Here is a 19,639-nt window from a genome sequence, read left to right as displayed (position 1 = left end):
GAGTATGACATAATACCAAAATGTGTTCCATGTGTGTGTTCCATGTGGTCAATTGCTCTACTATCCACTGGTCATCAAGTCTTGAAAAAAGCAGCCATAATATTGTCGAGACTTGAGAGGCTTAGGGTTTTCTTTTTGCAGCAAGGAAACTGTCTTCAGATTAGGCCTACTGAGATGAAACTGAAAACGTTTTAACACCACAAAATTAATTTAAATCTTATGCTTTTAGAGAGGAAATGTTGGAATGGAAGAAGGCATGTGTAGGCATGTTTTGTGATCCACTCATCGGTGGATGTGTGCCTCGTGAGATTAAATGTCAAGTGTGTTCAAATCATCGTGTTGGACAAAAGTAGTTAAATTGAACCCAACTTGAAGCATAAACATATCATGGTCCCCCCCCCCACACACACACACACACACAGCTGTTCACGTCTAAACTCCCATTCAATAGGAGCTCTGTCTTTATCTTAAAAACACTAAAACAAATGGGATTTGTGTGAGAACCTTCCTCTGTGGTCAAATTTAAGCTGTTGTGGGTGGACTGATGCTAAGAGAACAGCCAGCGTATAGCCCAAGTGAACTGTGCCTACTTTATTTGTCGCCTGGCAGGATGTTAGGGATTGCCAATCACTGTGTGTGTGTGTGTGTGTGTGTGTGTGTGTGTGTGTGTGTGCGTGAGAGACATTGGTATATGCAGGGTTTGTGTGTCAATGCGGCTGTGTGCTTGCGTGCCTGAATGCTGGTTTGGGGGTTTTGGTGTGTGTGTGTGTATGTGTGTGTTTCGGGCAGCTGTTGGCAGTCATCTTGCCCTGCCAGACTCTTAAACAGAAGGCTTATTGTCAGCTGTTTTTTTTTGTTGGTTAGACTGTTCTCTGTCTGCCTTTCCCTGCTTTTACCAAGGTGACATAATGATCACCCACCTCTGACTTATTGAACTAAAATAGAACAATATTCACTACGTCCTCATAGTTAATTCGGTTAACATTTCTATTATTAACAATATAGCTTTATCAGTATGAATTGGAATTCAATCGGCATCATAAACTCTGCATTGTATGACGTTCATGCAGTGAATTTGTAATGGTACTGCAACAAACAAGGAAAACAACCCATCAAAAACAGATGTAACAATAATTGACAACCACTGTAAAGGTTGAGTATGCAGGAATGCAGATAGTGCAATATGCAAATGATCTGTAAAGTAACTTGGTACCGTACATGAAATTGTAACATTTATTTTTAAATAAAATGTATTTTTCTATTACATTTTATTTACCATGTGCCAAGTGCTGACATTCAGCCTGCGTGTTGATTTAGTTCACTTGGGTTAAAATGATTATGCATTTATTCATTTTACCAGTTGATATGCATAAGGGGCTTTAGGGTTTAGAACATTCGCTACGAAATTGTCCAGGTCTTCGCCAGAATAATAGTAGTTTTCAGTGATTTGCATGACATTTAATATGTTCTTAGGGTCCCGGTTTGAGGGGCTGAATATTTTGGTCACCCTATCCGTGTTAGAATGAAAGCAGCATGCTGTGGTTGTACACCTACATCAAGACACGGGTGAACGCAGCAGCATTGAAATAACTCTCCAGCTCGGTGTCATTAAAAACAGCTTAGAAACTTGAGGCCATGTTTTTAAATCTCCACTTTGAGGAGTTGAACTGTAATCGCACTCATTCCAACACGCATGCAACGCATGCAACACACTCGTTTTCAAACCACACTATCGTAGATTGTGTCTGTTGTGATAGTTGCCACCGATCTTCTTCAGATCGATATAATCTTCTTTAAAGGGCAAGACCACTTTCTTTTTAGCTTTGAGTTGTATATTTAATAATGTCATAATGTAATGCCATAATGTAACTCCAAATGTGTGGACAAGAAATAAAACAATTGTGCCATTGATTAGAAATTGATAATTCAAAATATGCTCCTCATTGACTTACATTGTAGGTCCTATGCTGAAACGGCTCTCAAAGTCACTCTTAACATGTAAACAAAGTTGATTCAGACAATATAGATTATAGAACATCACCAAACCCAAAACATGTTTTATATATATGTTTTTAAATAAAAATGTTAACTTCCTGAGATCTGGATCCGGTTCCACAGATCCATTCCAGGGTTTCTTCCAAATAAAAATGGAAAAATCACACACACACACACACACACACACACACACACACACACACACACACACACACACACACACACACACACACACACACACACACATACATATATTATAACACCCCGTAGGCAACTGGGTTTGGTGATGTTCCATATTGTCTGAATTCTGAACTACACAAGTTAACCAAACCTCTACCAAAGTGGTCTTGACCTTAAAATACAATGAAGGTGCCAACTGCACTTAATTCCTTGCCACTCTTGAAAAAAGTTTTTCTATTGACGCCATTTATTAACAATAATGTCTGTGGCTAAGACATAGGCATTTTCCCCCCCAGAGAGACATACACGGTCATACACACACACACACACACACTCTTACTTTCGTTCATTGACTAGCAGGGGAGGGGATGTTGTGTGTGGGCCGTGTGTTCTAGGGTTGTGCCCGTGTGTATAAAGAAGCGGATGGTTTCAGCTGCTGTTGCAGCATGAATGTCTCTCTGGCTCTATCGGAGCCACTGACAGACCTGAGACGGACAGACTTGGCATCAGTTGTCAGAGAAACAGCAGGGAACAGGGAGACTCCAGGATTATCTAACGGTTTGCTGTGACCCAGATGGCACTACTACCCCCCCCCCCCCCCCCCATGACAAACCCAACCTAGCCAATTAGGTTGCCTCCCCAACACTGTCAAGACAATTGGTTTCCCCGCCCAGCACGAGGGATGCAATTAAGTTTCTGGTATGAGTGAAAAGTGTCTAGCTAATTCTCCGCTCTTCTGTCAAAATCCCCTGACCTTTTTGTGTGTACAGTCACTCAGAAACACCGGCGTAACTCTAGACTCATAACAGCCATTGTGCATTTTAGAAAAGAGCAATTCATCAGATCTGGATTAAATTTATCCTGGGTGGTGGTTTATCAAAAAGAGGTTATGAGAAAAGCCCTGCACACACTTTCTATGAGATTGGGTTTGAACTTAAGCGCAACTACCTACTGTCTGAATGCCCTCTGATAATGCAGGGCTCCTTCAGAACTAGAGACATTCCTATGTAGAGGAAAGCTTTTGTTACGAAGGTATTTTATGTGGTTAAAGGTTAATTTCTGATGTTTTGTCTGTCATCCTATCATTGTCAAAATGTAGCTTAGTTCTAACCCATTCTGGACGGGAACCCCTTTTGGTGTTTTAACTAAGCATTATGTTATACTTTAGCTATTGAAAAATAGCAGATCTACAAGCTCATAGCGCGCCACCGAGTGGCACGCTACGAGCTCATATAGGTCTGCTATTTTTGAAAGGTCGTGAAAATGCGGCACAAATCTTTGAATATATATTCTTTCTGAAGCCTTTTTTTTTAGGCCTAAATGGGTTTTAAACATAAATGGATGACAACATTTTTGTCACCCGTTTTATGTTTTAGAAGCTACATTTTGCTGATGTAAGGTAAAAAAGTTGAATGTCCCAGAGAGGGGCTTTTACAGACAGTAGACAAACACAATACGTACCCTACAATACATCATACACGATACCAGATCCCTATCTCCCACACTGTCACAATGAATTATGGGAGACACAATGACCTCCAGGGTTATAGTTTTCTTTAAAAAAGCAATAGCAGAGGGAACAGACATTCTGTATCTACTATCTATTAGTGCTACCATGGGGAGACTAAACCTCTGCCCTGGATGGAGTTATTATCTGGAACTCGCATGTAAAGGACCAAAACGATGGTCTCTGTGTGCCATTGAGGTGACCCTCGTGTCATACATGTATTTGACACCTTTTGGGGCGGGCACCCCTTTTGGTGTTAGCATCATGTTATGCTTTAGCTATTGAAAAATAGCAAATCTACAAGCTCATAGCGTGGCACTCGGTGCCGCGCTATGAGCTTGTAGGTCTGCTATTTTTGAAAAAAATCGAAGAACGACTGACATAGAAACATAGCTTTTTCAGAAAACTGTAATTTTCAAACGGACATCTTTTTAATCTGATCTCGGGTCAGTTTTGTTCTGTTTTTGTAATGTGGCTCCTATAGAGCGTCGCAGTCCCGCCCCCTTTCAGAACAACGAGTGGCCCAGGAAATGTTTCTCCATTCATTTTCTCCATAGGCTTTTCCTAAAGTATTTATTTAAAGACGGTTACGTTGCGGACAAAGCCAACTCGGATCGTGACAAATCATGACAATGAACACAATGTTTTGGGCAGATCAAATAATTTATAAGAAGAAAAACAACAAAGTGTTGTAACCTGCCGTTTTTTCCTACTTTCTAATTATTTGTTTGGCCCAAAACATTGTGTTTATTGTCATGATTTGTCACAACAAGAGTTGGCTTTGTCCGCGGCGTAAACGTCTTTAAATAAATACTTTCTGAAAAGTCTATGAGGAAAATGAACGGGGATTTATTTTCCGGGTCTCTCGAGGGGGCGCGACTGCGACGCTCTATAGGGGCTGAACTGTCTAGAAGAGTCGGTGAGTGAGCCTTGTCTGTTTTTGCGGGGCTAATCTTGCAAAAAAACACATCAGCGCCAACTTTCTGTGCATTTTCCCTGTAGGCCAAGTAAGTGCCTCACAATTCTATAGCTGTCTTCGACAGGGTTCCGTTTGTCTTTGTGCAATCTGGGAACGCATCGGCAATGGAGCTGAAAGTCTTGAGAGAGTCTTTTTTGTGTGACTGTCCCATCTTCACACGTTTTCAACTTTTTTGAAATATTGAACATTTTTTTTTTTTAAATGGAAGTCAGTGGGGCTGTTTCTGAGGTTTGCGCGCCGCTCACATCTAGCGGCATATATCTAGCGTGTCACGTGATCGGCTGTAGCCAATCGGAAGAAGTAAATAGCGGGATTTCACAGATTTCACAGTTCACAATCTAGGATGCATCCGCGGTGATGGTATAGAATGCGGACGCTCTGGGCTCATTGCGAACGCAGTGATTGCGAACGCAGTGAGCAGAGACCCTGCAGATCGTGTCTGTCTGTGTGTGTGTGTGTCTGTCTGTGTGTCTGTCCCGCTGTGACACCACCCGCCCGCCACCAGAGGGCGCAGCTGTAGCACGCACACACACACACACACACACACAAATGAGCTGCGTTCGCTTCCCGCGTTAGCGCGTCCTACTTGTTTCTGATGCTATGCTGTGTCAAGGTTACAATACTAACGCTTCAGAAGAGAAATAGACGGTCGGACAGACTGGCGGATTTCAGAAACGGAAACTGCAAAATGCTAGGCTGTAAAAACGGAAACGGCAAAAGCTGGGTTGAAAACCCGGAGGTAAAGTGAGGGATGTCAGAGCACAGCTTTAGGCGTGAAGGGAACTTCCGCATACGTCACGGTCTATGACTTGGGGCTCTGATAGACACGAAGGTAGGAACAGGCGCAAATGAAGAGGTTGAATCATCATATCATATTAATTGATTAAGAGGATTGTAGGATACGCCATAGATATGCCATAGATGACTGATGTCACATGATGGATCTGATCATCAGCTCTGCAATCGAGATCCACATATGGGACAATATTTTGCCGACGACTGTATTTCCATATTTAGTTGGATAGATACGATAGGTCATTATGTTATTGGTTATCGCCCTGAGAACGGGTACAACGGGTACTCTGACAAGATGTACAACGAGTACAACAGGGTTTGCATGAACGGCATTCCCAACCTGCATTGTTCCCTACTTGCAGTTCAGACGTCCCCGGTCTAGTTGGGTTAATTTCCAAAATAGTGAAAATAGCCAGTCAGTTCACAAGTCGGATATAGCAACGCAATTGGCATTATGAGCTGTTTCATATATATTTTTGTATTATTTGTCGTGTAGGACTCTTTCTGCTCCTTATGTCACCTCCTGCACCTCCTGCTGTCTCGTCCTCTTTTCTCTCCCTCTTTCACTTCGTTCCCCCAGTCGGCATTCTTCATCTCTTCACCCGTGCATCTCTTTCACACGGCTGTGTTTTGTCTTCTATCTCAGTGGTTCTCAAATGTTTTAATTGCAAGGGACCCCCAGTTTGATATGCATTGATATGCACAGACCCCCATGTAATCCTTTTTAATGTGTGGGACCCTACACTATAATCCTACCTCTGTTTGTGTACAAATGGAACCAAATTTGTTTGGTTAAATCTTTACCTCAGGAACCCCGGTCACCGGATCCCACTTAACCCGTTTTGGGTCGGGAACCCCTTTTGGTGTTAGCATTATGTTATGCTTTAGCTATTGAAAAATAGCAGATCTACAAGCTCACAATCTACAAGCTACGAGCTTGTAGGTCTGCTATTTTTGGAAAAATCGAAGAACGACTGACACAGAAACATAGCCTTTTCAGAAAACTGTCAGGATGTAGAAGAAATGTTTAGAATCTGATCTCAGGTCAAAATGGGTTTTAACCACCGTTCTAAATCTTATTCCTCCCACTCTCTTGTTCTAATCTATCCATCCATTCCTTACCTCCATACTCCATAGCCCACCCCACTCCTCCTATCTCCTACTGTTTACCTCCATACTCCATAGCCCACCCCACTCCTCCTATCTCCTACTGTTTACCTCCATACTCCATAGCCCACCCCACTCCTCCTATCTCCTACTGTTTACCTCCATACTCCATAGCCCACCCCACTCCTCCTATCTCCTACTGTTTTCTTTGAGCAGCATGCTGGTGTCTTTGTTGTCTTTTCTACATGGGACTAGGTATTTACAACAGACATATTTGGGATTCCAGCTTGAGAGAAGCAGCAGCTACTGTCTGCTCTCTCTCTCTGCCGCTGCCTCAGTGCCTGGGCTTTGTGGAATCCAGTCTTTAACGTCAAAGAATCAAACATTAAGCTCAAGGTCAAACATTAAGCTCAAGTTAAGTTGTTGTCGGCTGAAAAGGGTGATGTGGTTTATCATGTTTTCACATTTGAAATCCAGCCATTTTACACCTCATCTACACACAGGCAAGGAACGAGTGTTCGGACGGCCATTTTATTTTGGACCCCAAATTCGGTCCCCGACCTCAACGTTGAGAATCAATGATGTAATTCGATCTCGAGTTGCATGTGATTATGCGTATGACCCCATAGGACATGGGAAGGACATGTAATGACAGGATGCAGGAATAGGGTGTCTTATTAGCTGGCTGTTTCAGACCCCTTTTATCTAAACTGCTTTGTCATGTATGTGCAGTAAGTTACAGACTATTACAAAAGCTATTTTCGTGCTCGGACACACCCAGGGCAGCCAGCCAGCCAGCCAGCCAGCCAGCCAGCCAGCCAGAGACACATAGCTGTCTATAGGAGTGGTTGCACCACTCAAAAATCTAATCTACCAGCTTTCAATGAGCATTGTGAGCCTGTAGATCAGCTAGTTTCACAGGACACCTTAAGAGGGAAAACGGCACTTATGGAGATACCGGTACTGGTTACGGCTTATTGATTGACATTTTTATTTCACAGCATGTAGAATGGGTACATTTCAAATGAAACACAAAAACTGCTACTTTGAGGACGAAAGCATGAAAAGCACTAAGACTTGTTTACATCGGGGTCCTCCATTTTCAATCAGAACATTTGAAAGACGTGCAAATCCCGCGGTCGTCTTGCTCTCAGCCATTTGGGTCTATCTTTGTGTGAATTACAGGTCTCCCAACAATCCCCACATTCCTCTCTGCTATTCGGCCGTTTTCATCTCGGAAACACGCGCGCACTTACGCATGCACGCACGCACACACAATCTCACACTCAGACACACACACACCACCCCCTGCTATGTTTGGACAGCATGGCTTGCAGCCTCTCTATCCCTAACGCGTGGCCAAACATGCTCCCTTATTGTGTGTGCGTATGCGCGCCTGGGCACGCATGCTGACCCTAATGCACCCTGTCATATATAGGTTAGTGCGACGCTTTTACTCAGTCCAGCCAATCGAGGACAAGAGAAACGCCCCTTTTTAGCCGCGGGCCTCTGTATAGTAGCTTGCATTGACTATGGATGACAGCACTGTCTGACTGACTGCCGTTGCTGACTAATTGTCTGTGTGTCTGGCTCTCTCTCTGGTTATATATATATATATATATATATACTGTCTATATAGTGATAGTATTATCATATCATATATATCATCATTACATTGCTTGCTGTAGTGTACTTGTACCGTTGTACAGCAATTCTTAAATGCTTAAATAACCCAGCATCCTTTTCCCGGGGCAGAATATTTGCCACGTTCTTGTGACGTGTCGTGACCTTGAGGAGCTGCGTTTTTTCCTGAAGCAATTTGGTGTTTGAAAGGGAAAAAAATGAAAAAGGAGCGGTCCTAGTATAGAGCCCTGGTGGATCTCTAGTCTTTTCACATGGTTATAGTTATGCTCGGATTGCTCACGATTTCACAAAATGTTAATTTTGTATACATGGTATAAACACAGGAGAGAATTTTCTGGAACGTTTTGTGAAACTTAACTAGCACAAAAGAGCCCCTTTATTCACATGCCTTCGGACCTGCACGTGGGGGGCTGTGTGTCGTGTGCTCTGTGCGTGCGTGTGTGTTTATGTTGAGAGAAAATGAGCGAGACAAAGCCAATGGGAGATGAAGGATTAGATTGTGTTGTTCTTCTTATGGCTGTTTTCTTGTGCGGCGGGTCGGCATGCAGCCATGCTATTGGCTCCCTTGCTGCATAGCAATGCGGCTGTGTGAATGGCTAACTCATCTCTCTCAGTCTCATTCTTTCACGCTTTAGCCCTCATCCTGTCAGGATTACAGCCCCCTTTTAGCTTTTTAATTGAGGGGTTAAATCAGACCCCCTGCGTGTGTGTGTGTGTGTGTGTGTGTGTGTGTGTGTGTGTGTGTGTGTGTGTGTGTTGTGTGTTGTGTGTTGTGTGTTGTGTGTGTGCGAGCATGACAGTGTTCATTCAGACCAGCGTTGACTTGAAATTCAAAGGAAATGAGGGTGCTGTTTTTCCTTTATTTTTTTGCAGATGAATTCTTGTGTATTGGGTGGTTGGTTGCCGATCACAGGACCTATATTATTTGACACACCCACAGTACAGCTGATTCCCATAATAAAACGTTTCAAATGGCCATTCATTCTCAACGGCATGAATCTTAAAAAAAACAAAAACCCCAATTAATAGCTTTATTGTTTTATTAAGACTTGAGTTATTCGATCTGTTGCTAGGCAATGCATCTATAGTTCCAATGGATTCCATGTAGATAGCTGCAGGGTTCTCTGGTCCTGAGAGAAACCTAAAGGTGTTGTCAAACATACCATAGTGCTATACTAGAGCACAGATGCAGACACGCTGTAGGCACGCACACATGGCTGCACCTGCCGTACACACCGCATGCATGCTTACACACACACACACACACACACACACACACACACACACACACACACACACACACACACACACACAGTATAAGATTCCCTCCCCCCATGAGTTAAATGACCATGATATATAGGTCGGACTCATTGGATGTGTCTTGTAAGAAAGATGTACATACAATATAAACAAGGATTTCCCCCCAACAGGGTGACCAAAAAATACCCAGTGATTTGACAAAAAAAACTTAAAAATGGGAAAGTGACTGTAGAAATATACTAGTCTTTTTCATGATCAGTACTTTATTTGGAACAAAAGAATACGTATGCATGGACATCATGGATGTCCGCACAAAAACATAATATAAAACAAGGATAGACGAGATAAACAAATACAAATAAATCTACCGGTAATTAAAAGTTTAAATTAGTTTACACGACCAAACACGCAAGCACGTGTGTTCTTTTTCAGATGGTCCTACGAAGTGAAAATGAATTCAGACTCTAGCATCCATTCCCAATCCTAGACCACCGTTTCCCAAACACTGTGTCGGGACCCATTGGTGGGTCGCAGACACATTGTTGTGGGTCCCCATAGGCACGAAGCGACGTGTTGTGAGCTTGTAGATCGGCTATTTTCACTAGTTTGGGTTCCCAGGCGAATATCTTATCTCTGTTTTGGGTCACGGGCTAAAAAGTTTGGGAACCACTGCCCTAGACACTAAACGTGGTACTGAATAGGCTACTGTGCTCGTTTCCAGATAATAGGCCCGTTCAGTAAGGAGATGATCACAGGCCATTGCAGCCTTATTGGTTAGTTTGACTTTGAATGACTACTATTGCACTTACTCTCTGAAGACGCTCAACCACAGCCTTTAGCTATACATTAGCCCTGGTGTTTTTGTCATTGGGGGTACGTCATCATTACAGGCAGACGTTTTGGTCTCTATGCTTAATTTATAGGCTACTCCATCGTACAGTATGTTAACGGTGACTCGTTGTGAGCTTGTTGATCGATTGGCTGTGTTTGCAGAGCATCGGTGGTGTATGAAACAAGTGTAAGTGGTTCACTTTTCCCAACATACCCCCATCAACGTCCCTTTTTTATTTTTGTGGCTTTCACCTTTTTATTTTATATTTTTTATGGAGGGACAGACAGTAGGCTGACAGGAAATGGGGAGAGAGATGGGGGGGGGGGGACATGCAGTAAAGGCCCTCGGGATCGGGAGTCGAACCCGCGGCCACACTGCCATATTGGATTACCAGCCAAGGTGCCTGGACCGCTGAGCCACGGCCCAGGCCAATGTCCCTTTGCACTGGTTAATAACAGTCAATTATTAGGAGTGACGAGGGAGGACAGGATCAGAAATGACTAAAGTTGAGATGGTTTCTTCTTTGGACGTGTGAAAAGGAACGATGCAGGGACGGGGTTACATTGGGAGAAGGTTGCTGAAGAGGAAAGGCCAAAGAGGAGGTCTGTGTACAGTATGAATGCCGTTGGCATATACAGTCGGCAGGAGTCACCGAAAACGGAACCAGATGGAAATAGAAGCAGGAAGAGGAAGAATCGCAGTCGGGTCACAAAACTAGGCAAAGATATTTTATCACTGGAATATCAATACAGCAAGAATAAGAAAGGTTTGCAATGGATACACACTTAGTCACTTACATGCAGTAAATGTCTGTCTGCATTGCTTTGGATAGGAGAGTGGAGAGATTGTGACGTGTGCATTTTGGAATGTCTCACTGCAGGCTCAGTACAACATGTTGACACCCGCGCAACGGCATCAGTAGTCACGCCACACTCCCTAGAGACACCTAGGGCGATGCAGTTATACAATGTTCTAGTAGGAGGACACAGTTTTATCTCTCTGAATCTGACAAAACGGTACAAATCGGAGATCATATTCATCCAGGTTCTTTCCAGCGGGCTGTGATGGGGGGGGGGGGGGGGGGGTGACATGCAGTGAAGGCTGTCGGGATCGGGAGTCGAACCCGCGGCCACACTGCCAGACTGGATTACCAGCCAAAGGTGCCTGGACCGCTGAGCCACGGCCCAGGCCAATGCAATTCATTATTATCATTATTATTATGTACTTTCATGTTTGATGCATCTGTTTTTACTGAATTTCGACCTTTTGGATGTCTCGGGTTAGATGGGACCCAGCACAGAGTTTATTCATGCACCACATGCACCACCAAATCAAGCTATCTATTAACCGTTTAAATCCCAGCAGGCCATCACGTATTCTGGGGGAAACCTTGGCAGAAAAGACCTGATCTACAAGCTCACAACAGGTCGCAGCGTTCAGCAAAGATATTTAATGAAGAGTGAAAACAGAAAATAGAGCCCTGAGGGATTCTGGTAAACCTAGTATATTGGTTAACCCATTTTGGGGGCGGGAACCCCTTTTGGTGTTTTAAACATTATGTTATAATTTAGCTATTGAAAAATAGCAGATCTTGGAACTATTTTCCGATGGGGGTTGGTGGCCAATTACATATAATTTTTGGGGTCCTTGACATGAAATATTGAGAACCACTGATATAGAAACATGAGGTTTTTCAGAAAAAAAATAAAAATACATTTTAAAATGTCGAAGTCAGGCCTAAATGGGTTAAGTGATTGAAGTACACAGTTCAGTTCCATTTTATTCAAGCTGGTTCCAAATAACATTTGGAATTTACTTCTGTACAATAACATCACTTCCCTGAATGGTGCAATCTCTTTGTGCTTCCTGTATGCCCTCTCTGAGAAACATCAAGCTTTCTGGTTATGAGATAATCATTATGGGAACCCATTTGGTAAAAACAAAACATTAATTATTTTTCATTTTTTTTGCCTCTGAGGGCACCACCTTTTTTGACAGGAAGTGTGGATTATCAGGTGTGGATAATCGTGAGATTTCCAACGAAAGCCAGCCAATCGGAATCAAGTATTGGAACTAGCCGTTTTAGAAATATAAATCTACATGCAGTCATGCACTAGCAATGGATCTGGCATTGCCCATGTTAAATAGGCATAAAAATATGTACAGTGTACGTGTATGACGGTACAGATGATATCGTGTCTATTGAAGAAAATACAGCATGTTTTTTTGCCAGGTGCTTGAAATGTGCCTGGACTACATTTGCACGCACCACTACTGACGAGTGACGACCGTAGTGGACACTTTTTCATAATTGCCTGCCTCTAAGCCAATAGGAGACGAGTAAGTCTGAGCGGCATGAAAACCCATGCTCTGAACGTCGCAACGTGGAGCGAGTGGTAAAAGAAGCTAATGTTATGAGCTTACTGCAGCTAGATGAAAGCCATAACAAAAAACAGACACAAACTAAAACGAAGACGAACTAAAACAACGCTACAAGAGCTTGTTGCACCTGGCGAGGCTAAACGCGTTGTCAGGGACTGGGGAGGCGATCGCCGAGCGCCTGTCTTTTTTTTTTCTTTTCTTTTTTTTTTACCGGGGCCACCCGCATGCTTTCGCCTTGTTTTTCGAGCTTTTTGCGCCTTGCAGCTGTTTTGTTTTTACATGCAGACTTACTAACAGACATACTAAATAATATTATGACGTTATTTACTCTGGATAGAAAATGGTGGTGGTGTCGCCATCTGGAGACTGACTGTACTGACAGTTACTATTTCCAGTGCTGGAACATCCAACCTAGATCTGTCCTGGAGTGAGCAACATGACGGGAGCATCTGGAGGTTGAGGTTGCATGCGTAAATCATATTTTTTTTGCGCAGAAAATGTATGGCGTATACACTAGTATACTGTATACTGCATGGTTGGGGTCGGGGAATAGGGAACATGATTACAATTTACAATTTACAATTTAGGCATTTAGCAGACGCTCTTAATCCAGAGCGACTTACATTAAGCAAGAACAAAAAAAGCATGGGAATAGATCACATAAAAACATTTAGCAAGAAACATGCGTAAGCTAAGAAAGTAACAGTGGAATATCTATATAATGAAGCTATACATATAAACTGTACATCTATACTACTATGTTATACATATGTACTATGACGTGCTATACATACATACAATGCAATTATAGTGCTGTCTACATAACATGCTATAAGTCTGTATCAAATGCTATCTAAGTCTACAGAAATGCTATCTAAGGGGGTGGGGTAAGTGCTATGGGCCTGAAAAGGTGGGTTTTCAGACTACGGCGGAAGATTGGGAGTGATGCTGCAGTTCTGACTGCAATGGGAAGTGCATTCCACAGTTTTGGAGCCAGAAGGGAGAAGAGTTTGGGACGTGTGGAGCGTTGTCCCGGCGTTTTTAGTGAGGGTACTTCCAGCTTCCCTGCGTTGGCTGATCTGAGTGCGCGGGAGGGTTTGTAGGGTTCAATCATACTGGCAAGATATGGGGGAGCCATACCTTTTGGTTGCTTTGAATGCCAGCATCAGAGTTTTGTATTCTGTGCGGGCAGCGACCGGGAGCCAGTGGAGGGAGCGGAGCAGGGGGGAAACATGTGAGAATTTTGGCTGGTTGAAGACCAAGCGAGCTGCGGCATTTTGGATCAGCTGGAGAGGCTTAAGTGCACATGCTGGTAGGCCAGTTACAATAGTCGAGTTTTGACAAGACTGTTGTCTGGATTAGGAGCTGGGCTGATTCCTGGGTGAGGAACGGTCTAATTCGTCGTATGTTATAGAGTGTGAACCTACAGGATCGAGTGACAGCTGTGATGTGAGTTTTGAACGAGAGCTGACTGTCCAGGACAACACCAAGATTCCTGGCTGTTGGGACAGACGTTACCAGGGCGTTGTCTACGGAAATAGTTAGCTCCCGCATAGGGCAGGACTTAGCTGGGAAGAAGAGAAGCTCAGTCTTGTCTGGGTTCAGTTTGAGGTGGTTGGAGGACATCCACTGTGAGATGTCAGCCAGGCATGCAGTGATGCGCTCTTCCACCTGAGTGGCAGAGGGGGGGGAAGGATAGAAACAGTTGTGTGTCATCGGCGTAGCAGTGATAGGATATATTGTGAGCAGAGATGATAGTGCCAAGGGATTTAGTGTACAGTGAGAAAAGGAGGGGGCGAAGTACAGATCCCTGTGGGACCCCAGTTTGGAGGGTTCGGGGGGATGATAACAGACCTTTCCAGGAAACCTGGTAGGTCTGGGCGGTGAGGTAGGAGGAGAACCACTTTAGTGCCGTTCCACCGATGCCTAGATCCGCTACGGTGTCTAGGAGCAGCTGGTGGTTCACTGTGACAAATGCTGCCGATAGGTCTAGGAGGATCAGTACTGCAAAAAATGATGATGGTTGGAGAACAGGAATGCTTGGTTCTAGGGATGTTGACAGATGCACAGGCTGTATGGACGTGGTGTGCCATCATGTTTAGGCTGTTTTTCGCATTGGCGTATGGGTGTGCCATGCTGCGTTTTGTCCATTTTGGCATGGGTGTGTGGATTGTGGAAGGCCATGTTTGGTCGGTTTTGCCATAGACTTAAGGCTCATACATAGTCTGGATTTTTCGGTGGTGAGGTGACCACCGAACTACACAACATGACGTCACGAGCCGCGGTGAAGAGCAAACCACCGCCAACCGCTCCAGCCCTTCTCTCTGTTTTTACTCACCACCACGATCAACGTTATCACCTCACCACTGAAAATCCAGACTATGAATAGGCCTTTAGAAAGGTAGACGCCTCCTCCAGCTCTGGGGCATGTGTATCTTATGGAGGCCGTCCACGTTGGAGCTCAATAAGGTGGAGGCACGGCACGCTGCCACTCAAAGTGACTACTGGCCAAACACGCGTCAAGCGTGTCTTTTCCAGGACTTGTCAGAATCACCACTTCCTCCTCAGTGACATCACTTCACAAGTCCCAGAAAAGACGTGCTGTGATAATTGGCCAGTAGATAATTGGCCAGTAGTAATTGGCCAGTAGATAATTGGCCAGTAGTCACTTTGAGTGCGGCCTCCAGTGTGGTTATGGTTATAGGCCTCCATAAGATACATGTTTCTCCAATGAACTGCTGTGGGTATGACATGGCATTTTTTAGGGTGGCGTGGCTTTCATCATGACCTGGGCATTGACCTGATGACTTTCAACCGTATCATACTACTATACCATATGCACAATTTTGCCTTTCATGCCGGTGCGCATGCAGCCTGGGTTTTGTGGCCAATCCAACCAGTAGAATTTGCTCACTTCGGGTGAAAATATAATTTTCTTACGTTGAACGTGATTGCCATTTGCCAGAGACTTCCACAGTGGCAGTACCTTGTACCATGATCTCCATCCCTCCCAGAAACCCTGCTGGTGACTGTAACTGTATAGATATAGCACTGACTCTATTTAAAGTTGTGACCCTGCTGCTAATGCTGACGGCCTAAATGACAGATGTACAGTATGTCATCTAGAAATACAGCATGAATTCAGAATTGTTCATATCCATTTTCTCTATGCTGCATCGTTTCCCACAAAAAACAAACAATTGCGGTAAACCGATTAACTTTTCCATAAATGTTCTACATTTCTAACAGGTTTGTTAATAATATTCTGTCTTAATTCTTTTCAGAAATCCAAAAGCCAGCGTTCAGAGGACCAACAAGAAAGTAAACAATGATCCCACGCTGCGCATCCAGAACCTCACTATTCTCATCAGACAGATTAAAAGCTACTACCAGGTAACCTAAACCACATCATGTCATCATGTGTTTTTAAAACGCATATATTATTTTCAGGCCTACCGTAATGTTAAGATGAGACATTAGTCCTGCAGTGAGTTCACGTTGAGCGTTTAGATTCATGTAATCAGCCTGATGGGGTCTGAGGGATATAGAGTTATGGCTATGGTGAACATTATGATTATGTGCTGACTGAGTTTTGAAAGTCTACTGTAGCTCTGCAAGAAAGTTACAAACATGGACCCCCAGTGTAAACGATACAATATTCCAAGGAGGTCACCTCCCCATCCTAACCAAAACCAATAATGAGGTATTCCTGGTCATAGATGTGTACGGTCAAGTTCACTGTTATTTTAATGACAGACCTACGCTGCTAAATACCAGGGTTGGTCTCTTGGGCTGCAGTCAACCGTGCTGCATCAGTGACTCTTACTGTAGGTTGGTGGAGTTGCAATGGAAAATGCAATCACTCTCCCAACACAAATCAGATCAACTCGAGACACAGACCTGCACACACGCGCGCGCACACACACACACACACACACACACACACACACACACACACACACACACACACACACGCACACGCACACGCACACGCACGCACACACAAGGCATGGCAATATAAACATTTTTGTCAGTGCTAGTAAGTGTGTGTCAGTGTGTGATGTGGCATCCTAACCTCCATCCAGATGTCGGCCAGGCCTCCGTAAACATAGACGACACGCACACGCATGCAGACACACACACACACACACACACACACACACACACACACACACAGATGTGGTTCTTGTTCTCACGCTTTGCGTTATTAATGTCTGGCGATGGATTTAGACTTAAAGTAATACTGTGCAACTTTCTAAATTAAACAAACTTTATTTTTGGTGTTTTTTCACTATAACCATTCCACACAATTGTGTTTTGGACAAACTTCTGGAAAAAAAAGAAGAAGCTCTGTTTAGATTTGGTTTAGATTCTGGTAAACCATGCCTGCCTGTCATAGTGTCAGTTTATTTTACCAGGTCATCGGATCACACGTTGTGTTGCTTGATTCATGGCTGTGAACTAAGAGAGCAACCTTCAAAGAAAACAAAATGCACAAAGCCTGTGGAAATTTGGACTTGAAAGTGTGGTCAGAAAGACGTGAAAATGACAGTTGCACCCCGTGTTCGATTGGCCATGCCTTAGCTGTGATTGATTCACTGTCATGTGAGCGATTTCGCCCTCGCCAGTCGACACACTTAATCATTGTCATTTGATGCTTTTATCTTAAGGGCTGCAGAAAGACTGAGAGAGTGAAGTGGGATGTGGGTTCTAGAGATGGGTGTTAGATATATTATGGAGGGAAGGAAGAAGCATAACATGATGGAGGGGGCTTGGGGTTTTCCGATGACGAGAAACACTCTTCCACTTGAAGCAAGACCAAAGCTGCATAGCTGATTTGGACCCATTTGTACATGGAGAGGAGAACTAGTATTGTTCAGTATTGTTCTATTATCATTTCACCAACTTTAGTGATTTTATTCTCAAACGTTGAAGAGAACAGTGTTGTTTTTGGCAGCAAATTTCTATTTTAGTTTCAGTCATAGTCTCTTGAATAGTTTTCACTTAGTCACCTGGAATGTATTAGTGTTAGTCTAGTTTTAGTCGACTAAATGTCATAAGATCTTAGTCGACTAAATCTACAGGTGATTTAGTCGACTAAAATGTATTTTGGCGGGCCTTGTTGCCGTCATAATGACTTATTTTACATGCAACCAAGTGTAAAATGACTTATACTGGATCTCTTGTCCACTAGTCCCTTCCTAACATTTTAGTCTAGTTTTTATTTGTTGACGAACTTGTCAGTATGTTTAGTCTTAGTTTTAGTCACCATAGCACCATAGTTTTCATTTAGTTTCCATTTCGTTTTCTTCAGTGGAAAAAGGTAGTCGACGAACATTTTTCGTCTTAGTTTTAGTCGACGAAAACGACACTGGAAGAGAAGAAACTAGAAAAAGTGCCCTTCCGGGCACAGGTCTCCACCAGGTTATCCACAGATCCGTGCAGTTAGAGGTAAAAACACTTTTCGGCCAGTTATAGCGCCACCTTGAGGCTGAGTTGAAATTGTTCATGTGGCATTTCGTCCTCGGCCTAGTGGGAATGTGCGTGCACAATTTCACGGAAATCACGCGATGTGTTCATGATTTGCAGCATTTTGTTTGAAACTGAGCACTCCTGTGAACTTTGGAAGCCAATCTTAACCAATCAGGATGGAGTCTGATAAATCTGAAAGACCCGTTTCGTTGAATGGCTCTAGAGAGACTGTGTACCAATTTGCGTGATGTTTGGACAAAATCTGTAGGTGTACTGTGCAAAAACTTGTTTTGCACAAAGCGGCCTCCTGGTGGCGCTATAACAGGCCGTTCTGGAAAGTTTGGGGCAGAGGTTCATGGTTGGCATCCAGGGAGTGTGTGTGCAAAATATGGCATCGACCGGGTTAACGGTGGCCGAGATTAGCTGTTCACGGACACACGGACGGACACACGGACGGACACACGGACGGACGGACGGACACGCGGACGGACGGAGTGCAAAACATACTCTCCCCACATGCCTTCGGCCTGGTGGAGACAACAATCATGATTGTTATGGGTACTCTGAATGATATTGTATTGTATTGTATTGTAAGGATGACAAAGATATACCGTAGCATTGCCTGTCGGGCGGAGAACTTGCATGTCCAAAACCAATATTTGTCATGGAATGAAGGGAAACAAGAACCTGTCTTCCAGTTCCAATGTATCCTATGTATGTATGAATTATTTAGTTACAAAAGCAATTATTTTTATTGGTTACATGTCTCTAAAAGTGGTAAAGACAGACTTAACCATGTCATTATAGGCAAAAAACGGGGACATGCATAAAAAAAGTTTATGCGTGACAACAACAATTATATTTAACAGAGATGATTATATTTAACTGTAGGACTGATGAGCAGGAAGTGAATTTTTTCCGACAGACGGACGGATAGAGAGCTTTCCCACGCTATAGAGACTCTTCCCTCTGGCTACTTTTGAACTCTCCTCATAGGATGTTCGTCCATCTCCTAACATGAGCTATTTCTGAATGCTTGGATGGTAATGGCAGCAATTCAGAGGATTATAGAATGGAACATTGTATTGGCTCTGTCACTGTGTGTACACATATTATACATTCATGAAGTGATTTTAATTGGAATCTAACTCGACTCCTATCTACAATTAGTACTACTTAATTATCCTTGGAATGCATATAATTCTTTCAGACACACACACGGACATGCACGCACGGTCGCACGCACACGCACATGCACACGTGTGGCAATAAGTTCAACAGCATGTCCATCAGTTAGCTGCCTAATCAGATCTCAGATGTTGGCTCTAGACAGCCAGTTAATCACCCCCCTGGGTCATCATGTTTATACAATCGGCCTATTGTATTATCCTTAACACAATGAGCCTTCAAAAGCTCCAGCAGGCCTGCTCAAAACTACGTATCACAGAGTCAATGAGGAGGTTAAGTACTGACCTGCAGCATTTGT

The 19,639-nt window shown here is 43.5% G+C and overlaps 1 protein-coding gene across 5 annotated transcripts in view; it reads left to right on the top strand.

Annotated features, from left to right (window-relative positions):
• Positions 1 to 19,639, top strand: part of ccdc88ab (coiled-coil domain containing 88Ab) — a 123,309-nt gene that overhangs the window by 2,229 nt on the left and 101,441 nt on the right. For all 5 annotated transcript variants that reach the window (XM_083775460.1, XM_083775459.1, XM_083775461.1 and 2 more), the window contains exon 3: positions 15,966 to 16,074. In XM_083775460.1, coding sequence (XP_083631586.1) covers positions 15,966 to 16,074 — 109 coding nt within the window. The remainder of the gene's footprint in view (positions 1 to 15,965; positions 16,075 to 19,639) is intronic.

This window comes from Protomyctophum parallelum (genome assembly GCF_964188405.1).
Source record: "Protomyctophum parallelum genome assembly, chromosome: 10".
In the NCBI taxonomy this organism is placed as follows: domain Eukaryota; kingdom Metazoa; phylum Chordata; class Actinopteri; order Myctophiformes; family Myctophidae; genus Protomyctophum; species Protomyctophum parallelum.
The sequence above is the reverse complement of the archived record's forward strand: the minus strand, read 5'-3'. Positions and strand labels throughout refer to the sequence as shown.